At 45.0% G+C, this 18,347-nt stretch overlaps 5 protein-coding genes across 5 annotated transcripts; 1 reads left to right on the top strand and 4 right to left on the bottom strand.

Moving 5' to 3' along the window:
• Positions 1–912: 912 nt before the first annotated feature.
• On the top strand, positions 913–2,299 carry JR316_0005534 (uncharacterized protein; the record flags this gene model as incomplete). Its single annotated transcript, XM_047891292.1, has 5 exons — positions 913–1,029; positions 1,098–1,221; positions 1,299–1,540; positions 1,604–1,680; positions 1,744–2,299. The coding sequence occupies 5 exons, from the start codon at positions 913–915 to the stop codon at positions 2,297–2,299; spliced, it is 1,116 nt and encodes a 371-aa protein (XP_047748641.1).
• Positions 2,300–2,661: 362 nt separating this feature from the next.
• JR316_0005533 (uncharacterized protein) lies at positions 2,662–3,179 on the bottom strand (the record flags this gene model as incomplete). Its single annotated transcript, XM_047891291.1, has 3 exons — positions 2,662–2,764; positions 2,832–3,025; positions 3,108–3,179. The coding sequence occupies 3 exons, from the start codon at positions 3,177–3,179 to the stop codon at positions 2,662–2,664; spliced, it is 369 nt and encodes a 122-aa protein (XP_047748640.1).
• Positions 3,180–7,681: 4,502 nt separating this feature from the next.
• JR316_0005532 (putative oxidoreductase) lies at positions 7,682–9,522 on the bottom strand (the record flags this gene model as incomplete). Its single annotated transcript, XM_047891290.1, has 7 exons — positions 7,682–7,714; positions 8,058–8,554; positions 8,622–8,782; positions 8,870–9,030; positions 9,090–9,130; positions 9,190–9,406; positions 9,484–9,522. The coding sequence occupies 7 exons, from the start codon at positions 9,520–9,522 to the stop codon at positions 7,682–7,684; spliced, it is 1,149 nt and encodes a 382-aa protein (XP_047748639.1).
• Positions 9,523–12,750: 3,228 nt separating this feature from the next.
• On the bottom strand, positions 12,751–13,179 carry JR316_0005531 (uncharacterized protein; the record flags this gene model as incomplete). Its single annotated transcript, XM_047891289.1, has 3 exons — positions 12,751–12,814; positions 12,877–13,052; positions 13,147–13,179. The coding sequence occupies 3 exons, from the start codon at positions 13,177–13,179 to the stop codon at positions 12,751–12,753; spliced, it is 273 nt and encodes a 90-aa protein (XP_047748638.1).
• Positions 13,180–15,403: 2,224 nt separating this feature from the next.
• JR316_0005530 (Protein bem46) lies at positions 15,404–16,584 on the bottom strand (the record flags this gene model as incomplete). Its single annotated transcript, XM_047891288.1, has 7 exons — positions 15,404–15,483; positions 15,543–15,843; positions 15,912–15,977; positions 16,035–16,105; positions 16,169–16,203; positions 16,256–16,307; positions 16,452–16,584. The coding sequence occupies 7 exons, from the start codon at positions 16,582–16,584 to the stop codon at positions 15,404–15,406; spliced, it is 738 nt and encodes a 245-aa protein (XP_047748637.1).
• Positions 16,585–18,347: the final 1,763 nt, after the last annotated feature.

Raw genomic sequence — 18,347 nt, 5'->3', positions numbered from 1 at the left:
AAAATAAGAGTTGCAGGCTGCGGGGCTTGATCAATATCACAAGCAAGCGCCCACAGGCATTTTGACTTCAAACGCCCACATACATTGGTGCTTAGCGCTTAACCTCATGGCACCTCATGCCTTCCCGTACACACGTGCATTCTTTGTGCGTTAGTGGAAAGTTTTCGTTCCGACAACTGTATGATATCATCCTGGTTATTAGCGGAAGCCATCCAATACTATCCGGCGTCCCCAAGGCGATGTTGTTCCCCGACCTCACCTTCTTCAAACGCTCATTCATGAGCATACATGATTGCTCACTAAAATGTAGCAGTCCGTTCAACTCGGAGGGTAACTAACGGTGGCCCCTGACCGGGAGACTGCTTGCCAAGCTTGAACAAAAACGACCAATTCAATTTTTGCCAAGCATTTATGGATGTCTCAGTGTACTGCAGGCTTCCAGGTGCTAAGTTCTGTTGTTAATAATTCAGGTGTTTCTGGTATACGCCTATTGATTCGATATCGCCTCTGAACAGCACTTGAAGACCGATTAGATACACCCTGGCTGGATTGCTGGTGCAAGCAATAACCAACGTGCTGGGGAATCTGCCCAAATATGCAAAATGCTTATCGGGAACTCAACGCCTTGACCTTGGTTCTTGAGCCGGCTGTGTTGAGCGGTTGAAATCCTGCTTTGATGAAATGTTTTGGGACGGTGACTTTGTTCTGGTCTCTGGGCATAGGCGTGTCGACGCCGGGAGTGCTATATATCAAGCTGCTGCGCTGTTCTTCCTCAATTATCTTTCTTGCCTTCCACCTCCAACTTCTCTTGATTCATCGTAGCTCGTTCTTTCTTTCTTTCTTTTCTTGATCGCCAAACTTTACAGTTGCGGATTGACGTATACTTAGGATCAGCTAATTAAACTTCGTGTGATGGTTTACTCGAAGGAAAACCTTGCCGTTCTAGGCGTTTCTCTCTTCCTCGCCGCGTCTAGCATCAATGCTCAGTTCGTCCCGCTCGCGCAAAAGAGGTTTAACTACACTAATATTGTGAGTTTTAACGCAACTCTACCGGGTATAACTTGCTGACTTGGTATGATATATGCGATAATCCATAGCCATACAAAGTGGACACTGATGTAGGGCTCCCCCGTGGCTTACAGAAGGGGTACAACATCTGCAACGAGACCACGGAGAACCAGGAGTCGCTCTGCCAAACGGCTTTCATCAACTCTCTCGACGGTGCGTAGACAACGTTTTATATTTCTCCTTGATCTATGCCGTGTTCTCGCAGCTGATGCGTGTGCAATATCATATAGACTTCTGTCTCTGGGCACCTCCCGAGCCAGGAGAGGATGTGGGTAACATTGAGGGCGAGATGGTTGCATGGTGCACGAAAAAGGGCCACGGGACGCGCGTGATGCCCAAGGGAACTATTACGGGTGTGCAGTTCACGAAGACGCCGGATTACATCCAGGTTGTGGGTTTCATGGACCAGACGAAAATCAACATGAAGCCCGGTGATTCAGGCGGTGAGATGGACCCTCACGGCGCTGATCTCGTGAGTGATTCGTTTCGAGAAAATATGTTAGGAAATATGGGGCTGACGTTGGATGTTTGGTAGCGCGGAAACCCTATTGGTGGACTGTTATTTACCAGCGCGTGGACCGGATCTTACGTCCAAGCTGTCGAATGGCACAAGTGCGTTGCATCTTGACCTATAGACCTGAATGCGCAACTGACGGAATCAACATTCACAATCAGCTTTAACGGAAACGACATGTTCTGTCTCAAGGCTTGCGACCCCAGAGGCCCACGCGCCGCGCGGCTCTGCGAGCACATTTACGACGTTATGGGTTGCGGTTTCAACGCGCCTTCTAACGCTAAACTAGGCGTCTTTGAATCGTGCGAGTCCGAGTCGCAGGACCCGCCCGGCCAGTATGTCAACGCAGCTGGAGTGACCACGACTTGGAAGCAAGGCGACGGTACGGTGCCGTACTCGGTCCGCATCCCGCGCAGCACGTCCTGCAGCACATTCCGTAGTGAGAGCATCTTTGACGGAACCGAGACAGTCCCTGTTCCCGGTGCGACAGCGGCCGCTACGACCACCGGTGGAAATCCTGCCGCGACATCTTCTGGATCTTCTACATCGAGCACCTCGAGGACTGATTCATCTAGCTCAAGCTCTGCGAGTCAGACTCGGACTAGTGGGTCTGCACAGAACACTGATGGACCCTCTAGCGATGCAATTATTGGAAGGAGGATGAGTGCCGGACTGGGTCTGTTTGGTCTTGCCGTATCCTTCGTTGCGCTTTTCTGAGTGGGAGATGTCTGATATAACGATTCTGGGACGCTACAGATTTTTTGAGTATTATCATTCCTTGTATACCCCTTTGGGTGAATGTGTTTGGACTTTCTGTGCTTTATGCTTTAGCGGAGATGGGTGCTACTTATGTGGACTTTCCTGATAATCGTTTTGTTGTACATAGCAAAAAATCTGTATTATGTACGATAGCGATTCATCGTTCTGTCTTTACAGTTGAAATACAAAATTAGTCAATCTTGACTTCCAAATTGTTATGATGGAGGTTAAGCGCAAGGCTATTTATTCAGCACTACAGCAGGTTACATGAAACATAGTATCCCGGGTTACTCTTTGGGAAGTAATACTGGAAATTAGGCCTATACCGGAATGGTGCATCGGAATGACGCGTAAGTGGGGGGATTTATGTTGCTATTTCCGGGATACGATACAGTGATACTGCTTCCTGTGCAGTTAGGGCCCCTGTACATAAAGGTACATTAGCATCCAGCGATAAGCAATATACATTTCATGTGAGGCAAACACGTACGTGAACAAGGCGCAGATGCTAAACGTATCACGAGGGGTCGCGCTTGCTGTAGAGTTCATGAAAGGTACTGTGAGGTTGACACAGACGTCGGTGGAATAGTTGAAGTTGGCGCAAGGAAGAACATAGTTCGGGAAGGCGCATACGAAGAGGGTACCATTGAATAGCGTCCCTGGATCTTGAGGAGAACGTACGTCCTAGGTCCTAGCGGGTGAGCGAAGATGTAAAAACAGTAAAATAATATTAGCTATTGAAGTATGACTAGAAATTTTGACCTACCAGTGGAGTGGCATCGGAGCCCAGGGCCATAGCGACTGCAATAAGGGATTGGATGAAGTTTGAAATAATCATTGTTTAAAGTCAGAGAATTAAACGCCTTTCCAATGAGACTAAAAACTAGACATAGAACGACTTATATAGAATAGCTCAGGTGCTCCAGACCATCGTTTAGATACTTTGTTTCCACCATTTGTCATGCCGTATAATGGAAACAATGAAATTTGACCGAGCAGGCAGAACTTTAATTTTGCGAGGTCATCGTTTATAGAATTGCTCACATTGTCATTTTCAGGACCTGGAGGTAAACTGAGAAGGGTTCAAATTTTATTGTATCAAACGATTTCCGGTAGAACAGGAAGACCTTCATGCGGTTTAAAACTATTATCTGGTGATTCATTGACCACTGATGACAGTTGGTCCACTTACCTAGAAAACGCTGCAAAAATTATGCGGTAAGAAAACTAAGCGTTATCATCTAATTATAGTGTCACATGTACTCTTAATGTAGGGACACACTTGGTGCCTCCGCCACATACTTATCAAATCTAAATTCACCAAGGTTCAGTATATTCTACTGGAAAACAAAAAACGAGTTTAAAATAACCCATATCCTCGGGCACCATCGGATCCCTTACCCATATTTATTATATTTAAAGCTGTAAGGAATCTATGTAAGTGAATCGAAGTTCTTTTGATATAAATATGATTGCTATCTGTGCAATGGTTGTGCGACAGTTCATGAATCCGCCACCCCAAATTTTGATTAGTAATGCCAATTACACAGCCATTTTCAACCGGAGACTGAACCTTGTGAGCAAAAATTGAACTCGGCACCGTCAACGGCAATAATATGTCGCACGCTTCTGATGCGCGGACTTAGTCACAACTAGGCTGGCGCGACTGTCTTGGCCGGTTTCCAGTTGGAGTTCGTCGTGTCAACTTTGGCTAGGATCTCTCATTTGTACGACATACTCTGGATTACAGAAAATAATTTATACCCCCCCATGTCAAATAAAGTCTTCACACGTTTGATATATCCACCAATTTTTGGTGTTTCGGCACGCCAAAGTGACCTGCTCAAGGAGGATTGGAGCATCGAACTGAGGCTAAGTTGTGGTCAAATGGGGTACCAGTCAAGTCACTGAGTCCAGGGTACGAGGTAACGATACTATCTCCATGACAGTCGATGTCCCTACAAATGAGGAAAATATGATCACCCATTCAGACGATACGACAAGGCTAACAAGGAAGCAATATACGTACACAAAGAAAGTGCAGGTAATAATAGGCGCCTCGGGTGTCACGCTGGATAGCGCATCTTTTGAGACTACGGGGAAGTTGGAGCATGTATTGAGTGTGTAGAAAAATACGTTGCATGGAGAGGCGAAGTTGGGGTTGGTGCACCCGAAAATGGACCCATCAGAACGGACTGTCTGTGGGCAGAATGGCAGATTGTTAGTTACATTCAGCAGGTTGCGACTCAATGCGTGATCTTAGGCTACTCACGATGTCCTCGCTAGGAGTTCCATGAGCAATGAGCGCCGATGCTGCGATTACAAGTGATTTGATGAAATTTTGTTTGAGCATCCCTAATAAGCAGAGAGATTGAAGGACTGTGAGTCACGCTGAATTCAGAAACGAGGCATTGTGTTATTCTTATACAATAATGCAGGTTATCAATCTGTAATATGAATAGACTCAGCCTATCGTAATTTCAAGTTCCGAAATACGGTTCCATATCAATAATCATGCCGGTGTCGTCGCTGGAACCTGTGGAGCTGATTTGGCCCACGCCTTCAGCCTACAGGCGATAAATGTCGTTAATGGTGAACAATAAGCACCAAAAACTAGATAGTGTCTCTCGTCACTGTCCCAAAACGGATAATTATCATAGTAGTGGCATTTACTACTCGATAATCACGGCAAGGCTGACTACCCTTTTTCCACTCCAAGGAAGTGTAACTTCATACATTGAGGTCATGAAGCCAAAATATTCTACAGGGTAAAGCACCGGAAGGACGATAGGTTGTCATTGAATGGGCTCCCTGTCAAATCACTAATTCCTGGCGACTTAACACCGATACTGGCACCCTGACAATTCGCATCTCTGACAGCAGGCACAATTTTTATCAAAGGTTAAGGAGAAATGCCATGAGTTTACGTACACGAACAAGGTACAGATAAAGCCGGGGTCGGGAGTTAAACTTGATATCGCGTCGTCGAAGGGGGTGGGGATGTTGATACACTCATTGACGGTGATTGGGATGTCTGTGCAGGGCTCTTCAAAGTTCGGGTTTATGCATACGAAGAGGTTGCTGTCGATAAACCTGGCTGATACTTCGAGGGAGAAACGAGCCGCCTGGGGTGATGTGATGAATGAAAGAACGCGGTAGATATGGCCGCGTACCTTATCCAATATTTGCCTACTGGGAGCGCCATGGACATTAATATTAAGCGCTGTAACGGCCACGACAAGTGCTTTGATGAAGCTTGTCTTGAACATCTTTTTTTAGAATCTATGGAGAAGCTCAAAGACGTGAAGGCATTTGAAAGCCAGAATTATTATGTTTTTATACCACAACCCCACTCGAAGGTGCGAGTGCTCTCGTACACTCTTTACATAAGAAATCACGTTCTTTCCAATAGATAGACATGTATATAAGCACCAATAACGATATACCTCTCAGATGATCATGGCCAAGGCCAAGCTGTCATCCCAACGGTGTTTAAGCGCTAGGATGCACTTTCAAGGTCAGAAATCCAGACTTATGAGATAGTCCAGTGATCTTTGATGACTATGACTCTATCAATGCTTCGTCTTTGACAGTAATCAGTCATTTGAATTTGTTTGTAACGTCTCTTAAGTCACTTAAGAAACTACATCTCAGTGTACAGAATCAGAGATGATAAACGTCACTTACTACGTAGGTTATATAAGATGTGCCTTGATATTGACGTTTATAACTGCCAAATTTCCGACAGGCATTCTCCAAAAAGAAGTTTGCCATCGACATGGGCTTTTGGTCCGACTGTATCTTCATCGAGTCTACATATTTCTCAAGGACAAATCCTGTCCTCGCACCTCTTGCAGATTAGATGCCCTACTTTGCTGAGCTGCTCCCAATTAGGTTGCCCCTGACAGATTTTACCGATCAAACGTCTTCAAGCGGAGACTAGACTTTTTGATGCGCTGACTTAATGAAATTTGTTGACCAGTGCGAGTTGCCGTCATCTCCCATTCCTTGCTCCGATTAATCTTGCACACAGCGATTCCAGGACTTCTCTCCTGCCATAAACAGCAATGGAGCACTATTACGAGGGGCTAGAGTCAACGGGAAAGTCGGCACGCGATAATCATTGACAGAGCTTGCCCACCTCCTCCCATCCTCCAAATTCAACTATCCGTCCCGGAGTTCAGCTCCCACACGACTGCCACGATTCTTTTCTCGCTCCAGGTACTGTAGCCTTATTCAGCCTTAGTCATCCCTGCGTTTTTCCTACCCCTCACGGAGATGCATTCTTTCAACTTGGCCTCAACATCCTACTCCTCCTTGTTGCGCTTCAACACCCAGCGCATTTATTCGATTACGCTGCACACTCATGCACCACCTCACTAGCTAAGGTGTGGTCTTTGAGGAAGTTCCCCATCATCTCCGCCAATGTGGTGGTCTAGCAACGTGGGCAAAGAAGAGCGAGATGCAGGAAGTTTGTCCGAGCGTTGAAAGATTCGGGGGGTTGTATTGGTGCGGTTCAGTTAAAGGTAAGTCTATGATATTCCGATTCGATTGGCCTTAACTACATTCTTTTTAGTGTGATGGTATATAGTTGTGTCCTCCTCTGCACCTTCCATCGCCGTCGAGTTGACCAATCCTATCCGATATTATCGCCGTTTCGTGTATTCGCAACCTCTCCTCAAATCATACCCACGAATCAACTACAGTCCGAATGCTATATGTATGTGTAGCTCGTGCCAATGGTTACTGAGAGGATGGAAACGAGGATTTTTAAGTGGCGGAATATGCGCGGAGAGACCGTTTTCACTTGTGCAAACAGCGATGGTAAGTACCTCAAATATAACACATTGTTGTTACTTCATTCATTCATGATGAAGCATATAGATGCTCGCTGCGAAGACTCGCACAAATAACCCTCTTTCGCATTGTATGGCCCTCTTCCTATGGCCCGGGACGAGGGTGACAACATGGTTTCACAATTGGATCGACCGGTGCCTATATTGTGGGCCTTTAGTAAACGCCAGGGATTGCCCTGAAATGTCCAGTTGAAGGATTTGCCAATGCGCTTCTTAAATTCGGACTATGCTCTTGCGCACAGCGTGGTGCTGCGGCAGCTATAGACCTTCTGGAAAGACGCAAATGAGGGCTTGTGTATGTTTATGGGATAGGGTGGGGACGCATAGGGATAATTCCAAGAGCGGGTCGGAGCAGGATATTGCTTGTGGAGTGTGAAGTTGCCACAAATAACACTTGAAGCTTGAGCTTTCGGTGCGTTTCCTCAGAAACTCTTTTTGAATTTTGGCTGATTTAAATGTGTTAGACAGTTTCTAGGGTTTAATTTCACGCATCGAGGGATAGATCGCTATCCGGGGGCTGGATAAACATGAGCAGGTATTCATCGACCCGGAGACCATATGCTGAAGCAATGTGATTGTGACTATCATAGAGTGCTGCAGGCGAGGTCAGGGCACCTTTTAGGAAGTTTTTCCCTCCTATATTTTAGCCTTCTGTGCGATGTGTCGGAATGGATCATATAAATGTGAACCGTGTATCTTGCTATATAATTACTATGGAGTACATATGATAAATAGAAAAATTGTGATACAATCATACTTGTTTGTCAAACGTAAGGCGATTTTGGCCTGGCCTCCAGGCCCATCTATGCAGTGTGGTTATGTCAGATAATTAATGTGAGGATACAGGCCTGATATCGTACCTTCTCATAAACTTGCTCAATCACCTGCATAACCGTTATCGAGTCCTCCTTCGTCATCCAGGTTCTGGGTTCATTCCCTTTGATCTTAGTCACAAACGCTTCCAATTGGTGCCTGTATGTAGACCACCAGGGTTCTCCAACTGGCCTCGTGCCATCTCCGTCTGAAAAGGTGTATGCTTTGTGTACCGTTTTCTTCCCAGCAGTATCAGTGACAACTATCGAGTGATACACCTGGGGAATCATGTATTCGGTCAACTTTGCGGTTCCCTTGTCACCCACAACTTCCACGCCGAAATTGAGTTTTGGGATAATCCCAAATTTAGGTGGAACAGAGATTCTGCTGGCAAAATCCGCCGTCACTCCGTTAGGGAGTTGAAGAGTGCCACGGGCGTTGTCATCCATGTTATGAACGTGGTGGACATCATTATCGAACTCTGCGGTTGTTACCGCTATGGGGTCCGAGGACGATGCAAGACGAATTATCTCGATAGCGTAGCCTGTCAAATGTGCACAAGTTAGTCAGAGAATAAACAATTCTGCAAGGTTTAGAAAGGCGAAACTTACATCCGACATCCATCATACATCCCTTCCCCAAAGCAAATTTCTCATCAGTATAGAGGGCACCTGCGAGGCTAGGCAGAAACATTGTTGACGATATATGTTTGATGGCACCTATGTCGCCTCGCGCGATGATTTCTTTCAACCGTGCAACAGCAGGATGGAACCTATCGTCGTCGGAGGTAGTACCATTCATCCAGGCAAGCATCAGTAAGTGCTAACAGTGAGATGTTATTGATGAAAATGAAACTGACCGAATATGCATGGCTTCCATGAGCACCAGCCCCTTTGCTTCTGCAAGTTCATGCACCCTTCGCGCTTCTTCGGATCTCATAGCAATCGGCTTTTCAACCAAAACGTGTTTACCCGCGTTCAAAGACCGCATCGTCCACTCGTAGTGCATGATATTGGGTAACTAATAGAATAAGTTTTTTTAGGCTCAATTTCTCTGAAAAAGTGGCGAGAAGCACTTACTGGTATGTACACAACGTCTACCTCAGGGTCTTCAACGAGGGCTAAACCAAGCGAGTCTTTCATCAGTTCCAAACCCTTGAAGAAAAGTAATAACACTCGCCTTGATATGCATCCTTTCCGCCATATACTTTCTTGATTCCGTGTTTCTTTGCAAACCTTTCTGTGTTCTCTAGACTTCTGCCGGCGATTGCGTATATCTCCACGCCGGGATGACTCCTCGCTGGAAGAATCAGAGCTTGTATTGAGATGTCGGCCGTAGATATAATCCCGAATTTGAGAGGAGTGCCGTCCTTTGGAAGGGTAGGTGGGTTGAAGCTCTACGTATAGCAAAGAGTGTGTTTCGGCGTTTAGTTATCTGGTCAAGTGCATCGCTTGAATTATAAACTGGGCTCACCGTCGCCGCGCGCTTCATAGCGGTAATAAATGCTGGCATTATATTCCTGGGTAGGTTTTGAACGCTACGGGGTGCAGAGAGGTTGGAAAAGTGAGTGTAATGACTTGACGTTGGTATCAGGCTTCACATTTATAAAGTTGACGGTGACACTCTCGGCTAATTTAACCATTGACCGTGTAGCCCAGCTGGGACTGAGTAACGTAAAGAAGACTACGGAGTGATGTAGCGAAACGGGAAGATGTGTAAGATATACCAAAAAGGGTATAAATGAATGCAACGACGCCTACGCAATTGCATCGGCAGACGGCCAAACCTTTCGTACCAAAAATAGATACTGATAACTCACAACTCAGAAATGTTTATACGCCATTTGCAGTACTGGGAACTGGTTTTTGTGAACGAAGTCTAATACTACAGGCTTACTGTTGACCTCTCTCAGATCTCCAATTTATTAACATAGATCAAGAGGGCTAAGCTACACAATGATCACCGTAGGGACATACAATTAGAAGACAGGCGGAACAATTAAAATACGAGGTGAATAAAGACCGCGAAATCTCAGCATCAATCATTCGAGACAAACTCAGTGATGATCGGATATTCTTTTAAACAAGGTCTCTGATCAATCAGGGTCATCAGATCATTCCCTATAATGACACGTTTTTCAAGAACCTTACCAAGGAAATTACCTCTCCTGCGTTGTATCGTGCTCTGAATTTAACAATGGTGGCTGGGAGAATGGTAGAGCCGATGTATACGCTCGTGAAGTTCTATATTGATCACTCCTTTGCAGCATCTGAAACGACGTCAATGTAAAAACATACACAAGTCGCCCATAAAGAGTGGTCCAAAAACAACATCACTGATTTTTAGGAGAATAGGTTGTCCTCTGTGTTGGGGCGTGTGAAGTGAATTATACCTTGATTTTGAGCCAGCCCCGTGTTTCTACCTAACCATCAAAGATACTTTGCATTCATATAATTAAATCTTCCAGAAAAGAGCGTCTAGCACTGTGTTTAGTTTGTTTATTGGCATATTTTATCAGTTTATGTCTGAATCGCAGCCTAGGAATGCACGGTGCACCGCAGCACACGCCGACCAAGTGTACAACAAGTCTATTTCACTCTCAGTATCCACTGTAGCACTAATATGTCGGCACGGGTCACACTCATTGCGTCGGTCATTTACTCTCACCGCGATGGTTCTGCGTCCTAGGTGTTCTGGTCTCAAAACTACCGCATCTTCAAGTGTATCCATAGTAAAACTTTCTACGAATAGCCTTACTCGGACGCGAGATGCGGTCATCGAGGGTGTTGTGACTGGTCTAGTGAGTTACATAATGTGTTGGACTTGAGCATTTTGGGTAAGCTTTGTCTGAAGTTAGTCTGTTTGACCGGGAACAAGGGGGTTCGGTTTCCGGTATATGGTTAGATCTGTGATAGGTGCAATTTGTTAAGCTTTGTTTAGCATAGCGGGGCTTCTGATCTTGCCTAGTTACCCTCTGTCGATTCAAAAATAGGTCAATTTTGGCTTGAAGCTTGAAGGATGAAGCGGTGAAGCTTGAAGCTGAAGAAGTGCACCGTCATTATGGGTGAAGCTTGAAGATATGTTGGAGCTCAGAGTCAACGGTGACTGGTAAACGGTGATTCTAGATCGACAGAATAATAAATATTTCAAGCAGAAAAGGGTATATAAACTGGCACTGGTAGGGGTATTTTATCCCAAGCAAAAATCGCAACTCCGCATTCGATTAAGCATTCATTCGCATATCAAAGACGATGCAAACTCGCTCAATCATCCTCGCCACCTCTCTCATCCTGGGCTCTGCCCTCCTTGCCACGGCCACTCCTACCCAGGTCGCCCCTACCTTCTCAAAGTTAGGATCGCATGCTTTTTGTATTATCCCATGCAAGATTTGACTGTCGTTGCTTTGTTTTAGCGCACGTTTTGGGAGGTCGGAGAAGGCTACACGCTCTGCGTGTCCAACAGACGACTATACCTCCTGCGTTGACGCGTGCTCTACGTTTGATGTGGGTGACTGGGAGGGTGGTGGTGCAGGTGGATACCTCGGATGCATTATATCCTGCTCTATTCTCTGCAACTGAAGCGGTGATCGTGTGACTTTGTGTGTACGATGGAGGAGAGGAAGGAATGGGAAACCTTGGAGAAGTTATATTATATAAAAGAAATATACGCAGAGTTACTTACTCGTAAGACGTTGTTGAAAAAAATTGCACTTTCTGATAACAATGGTCTTTTATGTGCTCAGATCGAGACCAGGGTCCAGAACCTAAAAGTCGATATGAGATAAGGCATCGGTGGAGCTGAGAGGCGGATTAGTACTGGTGACACACGACGAAGAGTGTCCAGCATTCACAGACGGGGAGAGGCCGACGTTCTCACGGACGTGCGAATATCCAATATCCAATCCCTGTCGTATTTCAGGTCTTCGAAATCACATCCTTTTATTCCCTACCATCCGCCACGCGCATAGACCCAGCGTTAGCCGAGTCAAGTTTCGTCAGTCACTGCGGGCGATGACTGCTGTAAGTTGAACAACCAGCTAAAAGAAGATTATTTGATTTTAAGTAGGCTGTATGTTAAACTTACAGCTGAACTTACATAGAACATGTAAAACAACAGCTGTTTGTTTAACTTAGAGGAGTCGTCGCCCGCAGTGGGTGCAGAGTGCAAGGTGAGCCTGATAGGCACAGCCACTCATCAACAATGTTTAAGCTCCGATTGAAGAACTTCACCGTTGGTGAACTTGTCCGAATTGTTGGTTGGTTGTGGTCAAAATACTCTTCATCCTGGATCAGCGATACACACACACACATTTCATAAATATATAATACTCTCAGAGTTTTACAAATCTTAGCACCAGAGAAAATGAAAACAGATGATTTCCCCAAAACTTCACCTCTTGTTTTGCACTAATAGAATCAGTAGTCCTTATAGGAATGCTCTAAAGGATTGAGTAGCCGGACATATAATTCCCTATAGTACTACAGAGGACATTATTCAATTTTCTGCAGAGGTAAATATCATGATTTACTGCACTGTGTAACATAGCACAGTTACTACAGAACACTATAGTGCTTAGTTCAAATAGGTAATTAGTAGCATTTATTCCAATAATAGGCTTGCTCTATACAGCTCACATTCATGCTTGTCTAAATTTCATAGCAAAAATGATTGATTGTAATATATATATATATATATATAATGCTATGCCTAAAAGCTAATGTACTTGCCAGCCAACCGACTTCAGTCCAGAACAGGGCGGAACTGAAGTTGGTTGCTGACATTGGGACGAGATCGAAGAAGTTCCCTGTAAAGGTTGTCAATGAAGGGGAAAATGCGTAAAATAAACAATGCCAAAGCAATACTCACATGCCCTTCTTTGCCCATTGCCGACGACGCTGCTTGATCTTGGCACCATGATATGGATTCTTCTGAATCATATCAATAAATGCAAGCATTCCGGTACGGACATCACCATATTTTGTTGTTGTCAATTCCAGTCCGATGAAGGTTCCAGTGGCGTATTCATTGAGGCAACACTTTATCTGAATTACAATAAGATATTGTTTGTAGTGTTTTGAGGCTGCCTCTACGCCGGCTAATCAAAGAGAAGAATAATGTAACGAGGATGTGACTTACTTGCTGAGAAGCGTATGTTGTGCTCTTTTTCATGAGCTGAGAAAGCTTGAGTGATATCAGACAATCAACATACTTTGACTATCAAATTCCATCGAGACACAGAGGGCATAGTAAAGCGCATCTGCTATTGAATTTTTTGAATTAACATATTAAATCACTAAGGTACAGAAACTGTTCTTGTTACATACCATGCAAAGGTTCTATCAGTAACCAAAACAATTCTGTAATGAGCAAAGCTGGTATATTGCCTCTCAATGCGAGTAGAAACAGTGCCAGTGGGCTGGTCGAGACAGTAATGGTGGTGATGATAGCGTGAGTGTAAGATGTAAATTCGCAGCAGGCCATCATTCTTGGGAACCGTTATCGGAGCCATAGAGTGCCGACGAGATGGTTGGTTGGTTCACATGGGTTATATTTGACTCGAGCACTGCTGATGCAGATGTAACATTAATTCACTCACGAGACCTTCATATTTTAACAGACAATCACATTCGATCAGCGAGGCTTTATAAATTATTATTATACCCTCTAAGTAACGAGTTACAATCCACTGATCAAGAGCAGATAATAAGTGCCGGTTGTGCACTCCACATCCTGCTTGGGCATACAGAAATCAGCGTGGCTGCTCGCGTGCGTGCGTTTTTGCGTGTGCCTGCGTGACACGCATTTTTGCGCAACAACTGTGTTCTGCACGCATATGGATGTGTTCTGCACGCAATGTCACAATTGTGTCACATATAGTGTTGGATTATTTCTCGCCAGTACTCGTGTATCTCGTGCGTAAGGAAACAAGGATTCTCTTCTACTGGATTAGTTCAATAATAAATGATAATTATTCAATGCCTTGCCAGCACACTCGCATGATTCTTGCCATTTATAGCATTTGGCTTAATTAATAGACATCTACTCAAAATTCTACTATACAGAGGTAAATCCTGTTTTCTTGTGACTTCAGCATTGCTATCACGTCCTACTTATGAGCACAGTTAGCTTGCTCGGATGATTTGGTGTACCTGGGCGTGTTCCTCGACACCATCTCCGGCCGACTACGCGACCAGCCGCATTGCATCCGGCAACACCTTTTATTCAATGATGTCCGACCACATTACCAGGCCCGCGAACTTGAATAAAATCTTTTTTTTTGTCCTTTGGACAAGTATTTGGTGTCGTCGAACGACGATGAGCGTGACATCACAGCACGCTAATCGCACTCAAACTCACGCATCTGACACGCAAGCAGCACGCGACCTACTTTCCCACGTGCACGCGAGGACACGCGATGATACGCGACCCGATTATTGCGTGTAATTGACACGCTAACACCTGTGGTTCGCACGCGATGACCCCGCACACAGATTCATCTTGCACGCCAGTACGAACTTATGCGTTTCTGGCTCGAAGTATCCTACTGAAAAAATGTATTCAATGAAAAGTTCACTGTACATCCCAGCCGCTTGTGGAGGGATAATTATAGAGATATTGTCATTTGTATTGTGTATCAACGGTGTAGTACGGCTTGAAAATACTTTTATATTCACACCTTGTGCCGTAGGTGCATCCTTAGATGGACTGGTAGTGTTGTCTTCTTCAACTGCCTTGATGCTATTTGAATCCAAGTGCGGTATGGATATCTAAGGGATGGCATCTATTCCATGAATAAATGAAGATGAAGAAAGTATAGTACTCATGTATCCTGAGTCTGTAGTGGTGACTTCTGGCTGCTTATGATCTCGTTTCATCATGTCCTTATTAATTTGCATAAAGCTCGTAAGGAGGAAGGTCCACTAACTCCAAAAGAATTCAGAAGTCTTCTGTTGACAACTCAGTAGCGAGTGAAAGACGAAAATTATGTGGGGGAATAGTACCTTATTAGGCTATACACCACTTGTTCTGGAGTCAGAGTCTATTTAAATGAAAAGAAAGGTGTATAACAATCCAGTGCTTACAATAGTATATCTAGTACTTAGTACAACTTGCTAAATGTCAGATTTGTGTTGAGATATGCACGCATATATCACGCTACCTCAATGACGCTGCACGCATTTCAATGACATGTACACGCAAGATCTGTCAATTTGCACGCAAATTCACCGAATAGCATTTATGCGCAGCACGCAAAAATAGGTCGCACGCAGGCTAGCCACGCTCTTTTCCTGGTGCCCATCCTGCTTCATTGCATGTCTGCAATTTGAGCACTCTGTCCCCCGTTCCTCAATTCTATCGACACGTCGTACAAAGGCGGCACCAACTAAATCATCTATGTTATTGTATGAACAATGAAAGGGTCAAGAAATTCGAAAATAGTCTCCCAATAACCGGGTTCATCGCATGTATAATCTACCAGTGACGCGAAATCAGAGAGAAATAATGAAGCAATCAGCAACGGGTCCACTCACAGTGCGATCCCAAAGGAAACGCTTTAAACATATCATTCGGAGGAGGTCTATATTCCTCATTTGGAACGCCTTTGCTGCTTTCCGAACGACCTCTAGTTCTGGCTATATTCCATAGGTCGTCCATGTGCGTGTAAGGTAGGTACTCGTCCATTCGGCCGCTGAGCACTAGAATGGGCAATATTGCCGGGAGACGGGGTAATGTGCTGGACGACCACCGTTTTTGAGTACACATCCAGGAGATAGGTCGTCTGAGGAGGTCTGGGATGGATGTATAGGTGTTCTCGATAATTAGAGCGGATATCTGAAGATATTTTTTTGTTTTTTTGTTGAGATGTTATCTGTGCTGACAAGGTATGGTTGAATACGTACTCTGTCTCGATTTTTACTTGCTGTGTAAATTGCTACAGCGGCACCGAGACCTTGACCGTATAAAATCTGGAAACGTGTGCAAAGCTGAGTGTGAGCGCCTAGATTCTTAGAGCATCGACTTACGATTGGGAGTTTACACAGGATAGGGTGGTTTTTCACATAGTCAACGGCCGCCTGAGCATCGAGGCGAATACCTGGAAAGTATATTCAGTTGCAGAGGACCGAGCAGAGACATGTTGAGTCTAAGCGCAACTCACCCATTTCTCCCGGTACACCTTTGTTATGTCCATAGCTATTTTACCATCAGTTCATGTATGTATTGATTTCGTGAATGCCAAACTAACCCTCGATATTCAACTGTGAGCGCGACCAAACCATGATGATACAGTTCCTTCACTGCACGTAGCTCACTTCCATGATTAAACGCATTCCCATGGAACCAAATAACGATTCCTCTTGCATGTTTCTGGATCAAGTCAAAGTCAAAGTTCACATTAATCCGTCAGCACTGTCATTTTGAAGCTGAGCACATATGCGTACGACTTATGAGGTCTTGGAGTCTCCCGACCAGATAGCAATAAAGCTTCGCTTTGTCTTTTGTGACGAGTTGAACATTTTCGTATTCCATATTGAACATATCCGGTGTAAGCACGTCTTCAAGTTTATACGTCATGAATAATGTCAAAAGATTCAGAAATGAGAGGACTTGACGGAACAATTACTAGCACAACTCACAGCGTGGATATGAATGAAAGCCTGTAGTTCTGCGCGGTGCTTGTGTGGATATGTATCCAGATATCATTCCCATTCTCTGGAGATCGATGCACCTCCCAGGATCAGCACAGCGCAGCACATCATGGTGAATATCTCTGGGAGTTGGAAGCATTTGTCAGCCACGGTCGGTCCGTAGGGTGTATATGCAAACGACCTGGTGCTGATGGCGAGCAGAATTGGGGTGATCCCGACTCGCGATGTCGAACTGGGAGGGTTAATTGAAGCTGGTGGATGGTCGTACAATTGTCTGCAGTCATCTAAGTTGAAATGTAGTTCTGTTTCGAATATAATCAGTTTCTTCCTTAAATTGGGATAACAGGTGCGTTGATGAGAAGTGATGACAAGTTGTGGTAAATTTGAATGGACAACTTGCAATTGATAACAAGCGGAGAGTGTGGTTGCGAATGTGAATTGGCGACAACATGGAAGTATATGCGAGAAATCAGAGTGCAGCCGCATGGAAAAAAAGAGAGATACGGAATGATACAGCACGGGATCAAACAATCTTCTGGGCACGCGAATGGAGAAAAAAGTGACAAGAGAAATGACGCACCGTTCATGCTAGTATATATGCGGACCCTGATCATCCTACCCTAGCCCCCCTCTCCTCCCCACCTCCCTGTTTTCGATCCCGCCCCTCTGTTACCATACCCTCCAGACGTCGTGTAACTCCAGCGCTTGATGGGCTCCCATTTGTGCGTGCTCCTAGTTTCATCCGATTTAAGGACATGATCACGACGCATAGAAACGGGTTTAGTCGAGCGATGGCGTGTTGCGACGATAGGATATCTGGAACGTATTCAAACCACTGGTGAGGTAGAACATGCTAAAAAATACCTGCGTGCTATAGTCCTTCCACAAGTCAACAACAATCCCGTTGATAACTGGGGTATATGTGTCATGTATTTCACCTATTCGGGAACCTATTGACCAGCATATGATTAGACGGTAAGATAGCGGATGGTTAGCACGTACGATAAGGTATACCGGTCGTTTATTGAACATTCCCTGCAATATTGTAGGTCGCATATGTTCGTTCAGGTAGTTGAGGTCGCGTTGACTTGGGCGCTTGTGAATTGTGCATATGCGATGTGGACCTGGGTGGGAAACTGTAGAGGAAAACATGAACACATTGTGGGAGAGCTGAGTGCGTCTGGGAAGCCAAAGATGGGTGTATAAAACTAACTTCTACTCGTAGATAAATGCTGGTGGCGATTCTCTAGGATGGGATCCATATGTGGAGGATGTGGGCAAGGATGATTACGAAATGAAGGGTGGGAGTAAGAGCGGTATGTGTGATGAGCCACGCAGGCATTGTATGGACGGTTTAGGTTTAAAGGAGGGTAAAGGTACTCATGAACAGAGCCTAGACGAAGCATCCCACAGCACTCTCGCGGAAGGGGGGATGGGGGTAGATAAATGAGATGAGACACATACCCGTATGGGGCTGACTAGCTGATGGAATCCAGGTCTGTGAGGGTTCGAGTTAATGACCGGTACATAGGCTGAATCTAAAAAGAGGTAGGTGAGGTTCCAGGGAGAGATTCGGGTTCCAGATTAAATGTCAAACGACAGCAAACCAATAAGATGACAGGTATATCACGACAAAATCAAGCCAACGCACCGATCATGACAGAGCAGTGAATTGTAAGATATACCCGT

This window comes from Psilocybe cubensis, chromosome 5, assembly GCF_017499595.1.
Source record: "Psilocybe cubensis strain MGC-MH-2018 chromosome 5, whole genome shotgun sequence".
Classification (NCBI taxonomy): domain Eukaryota; kingdom Fungi; phylum Basidiomycota; class Agaricomycetes; order Agaricales; family Agrocybaceae; genus Psilocybe; species Psilocybe cubensis.
Note: the sequence above shows the minus strand (reverse complement) of the source record. Positions and strands in the feature narration are given on the sequence as shown.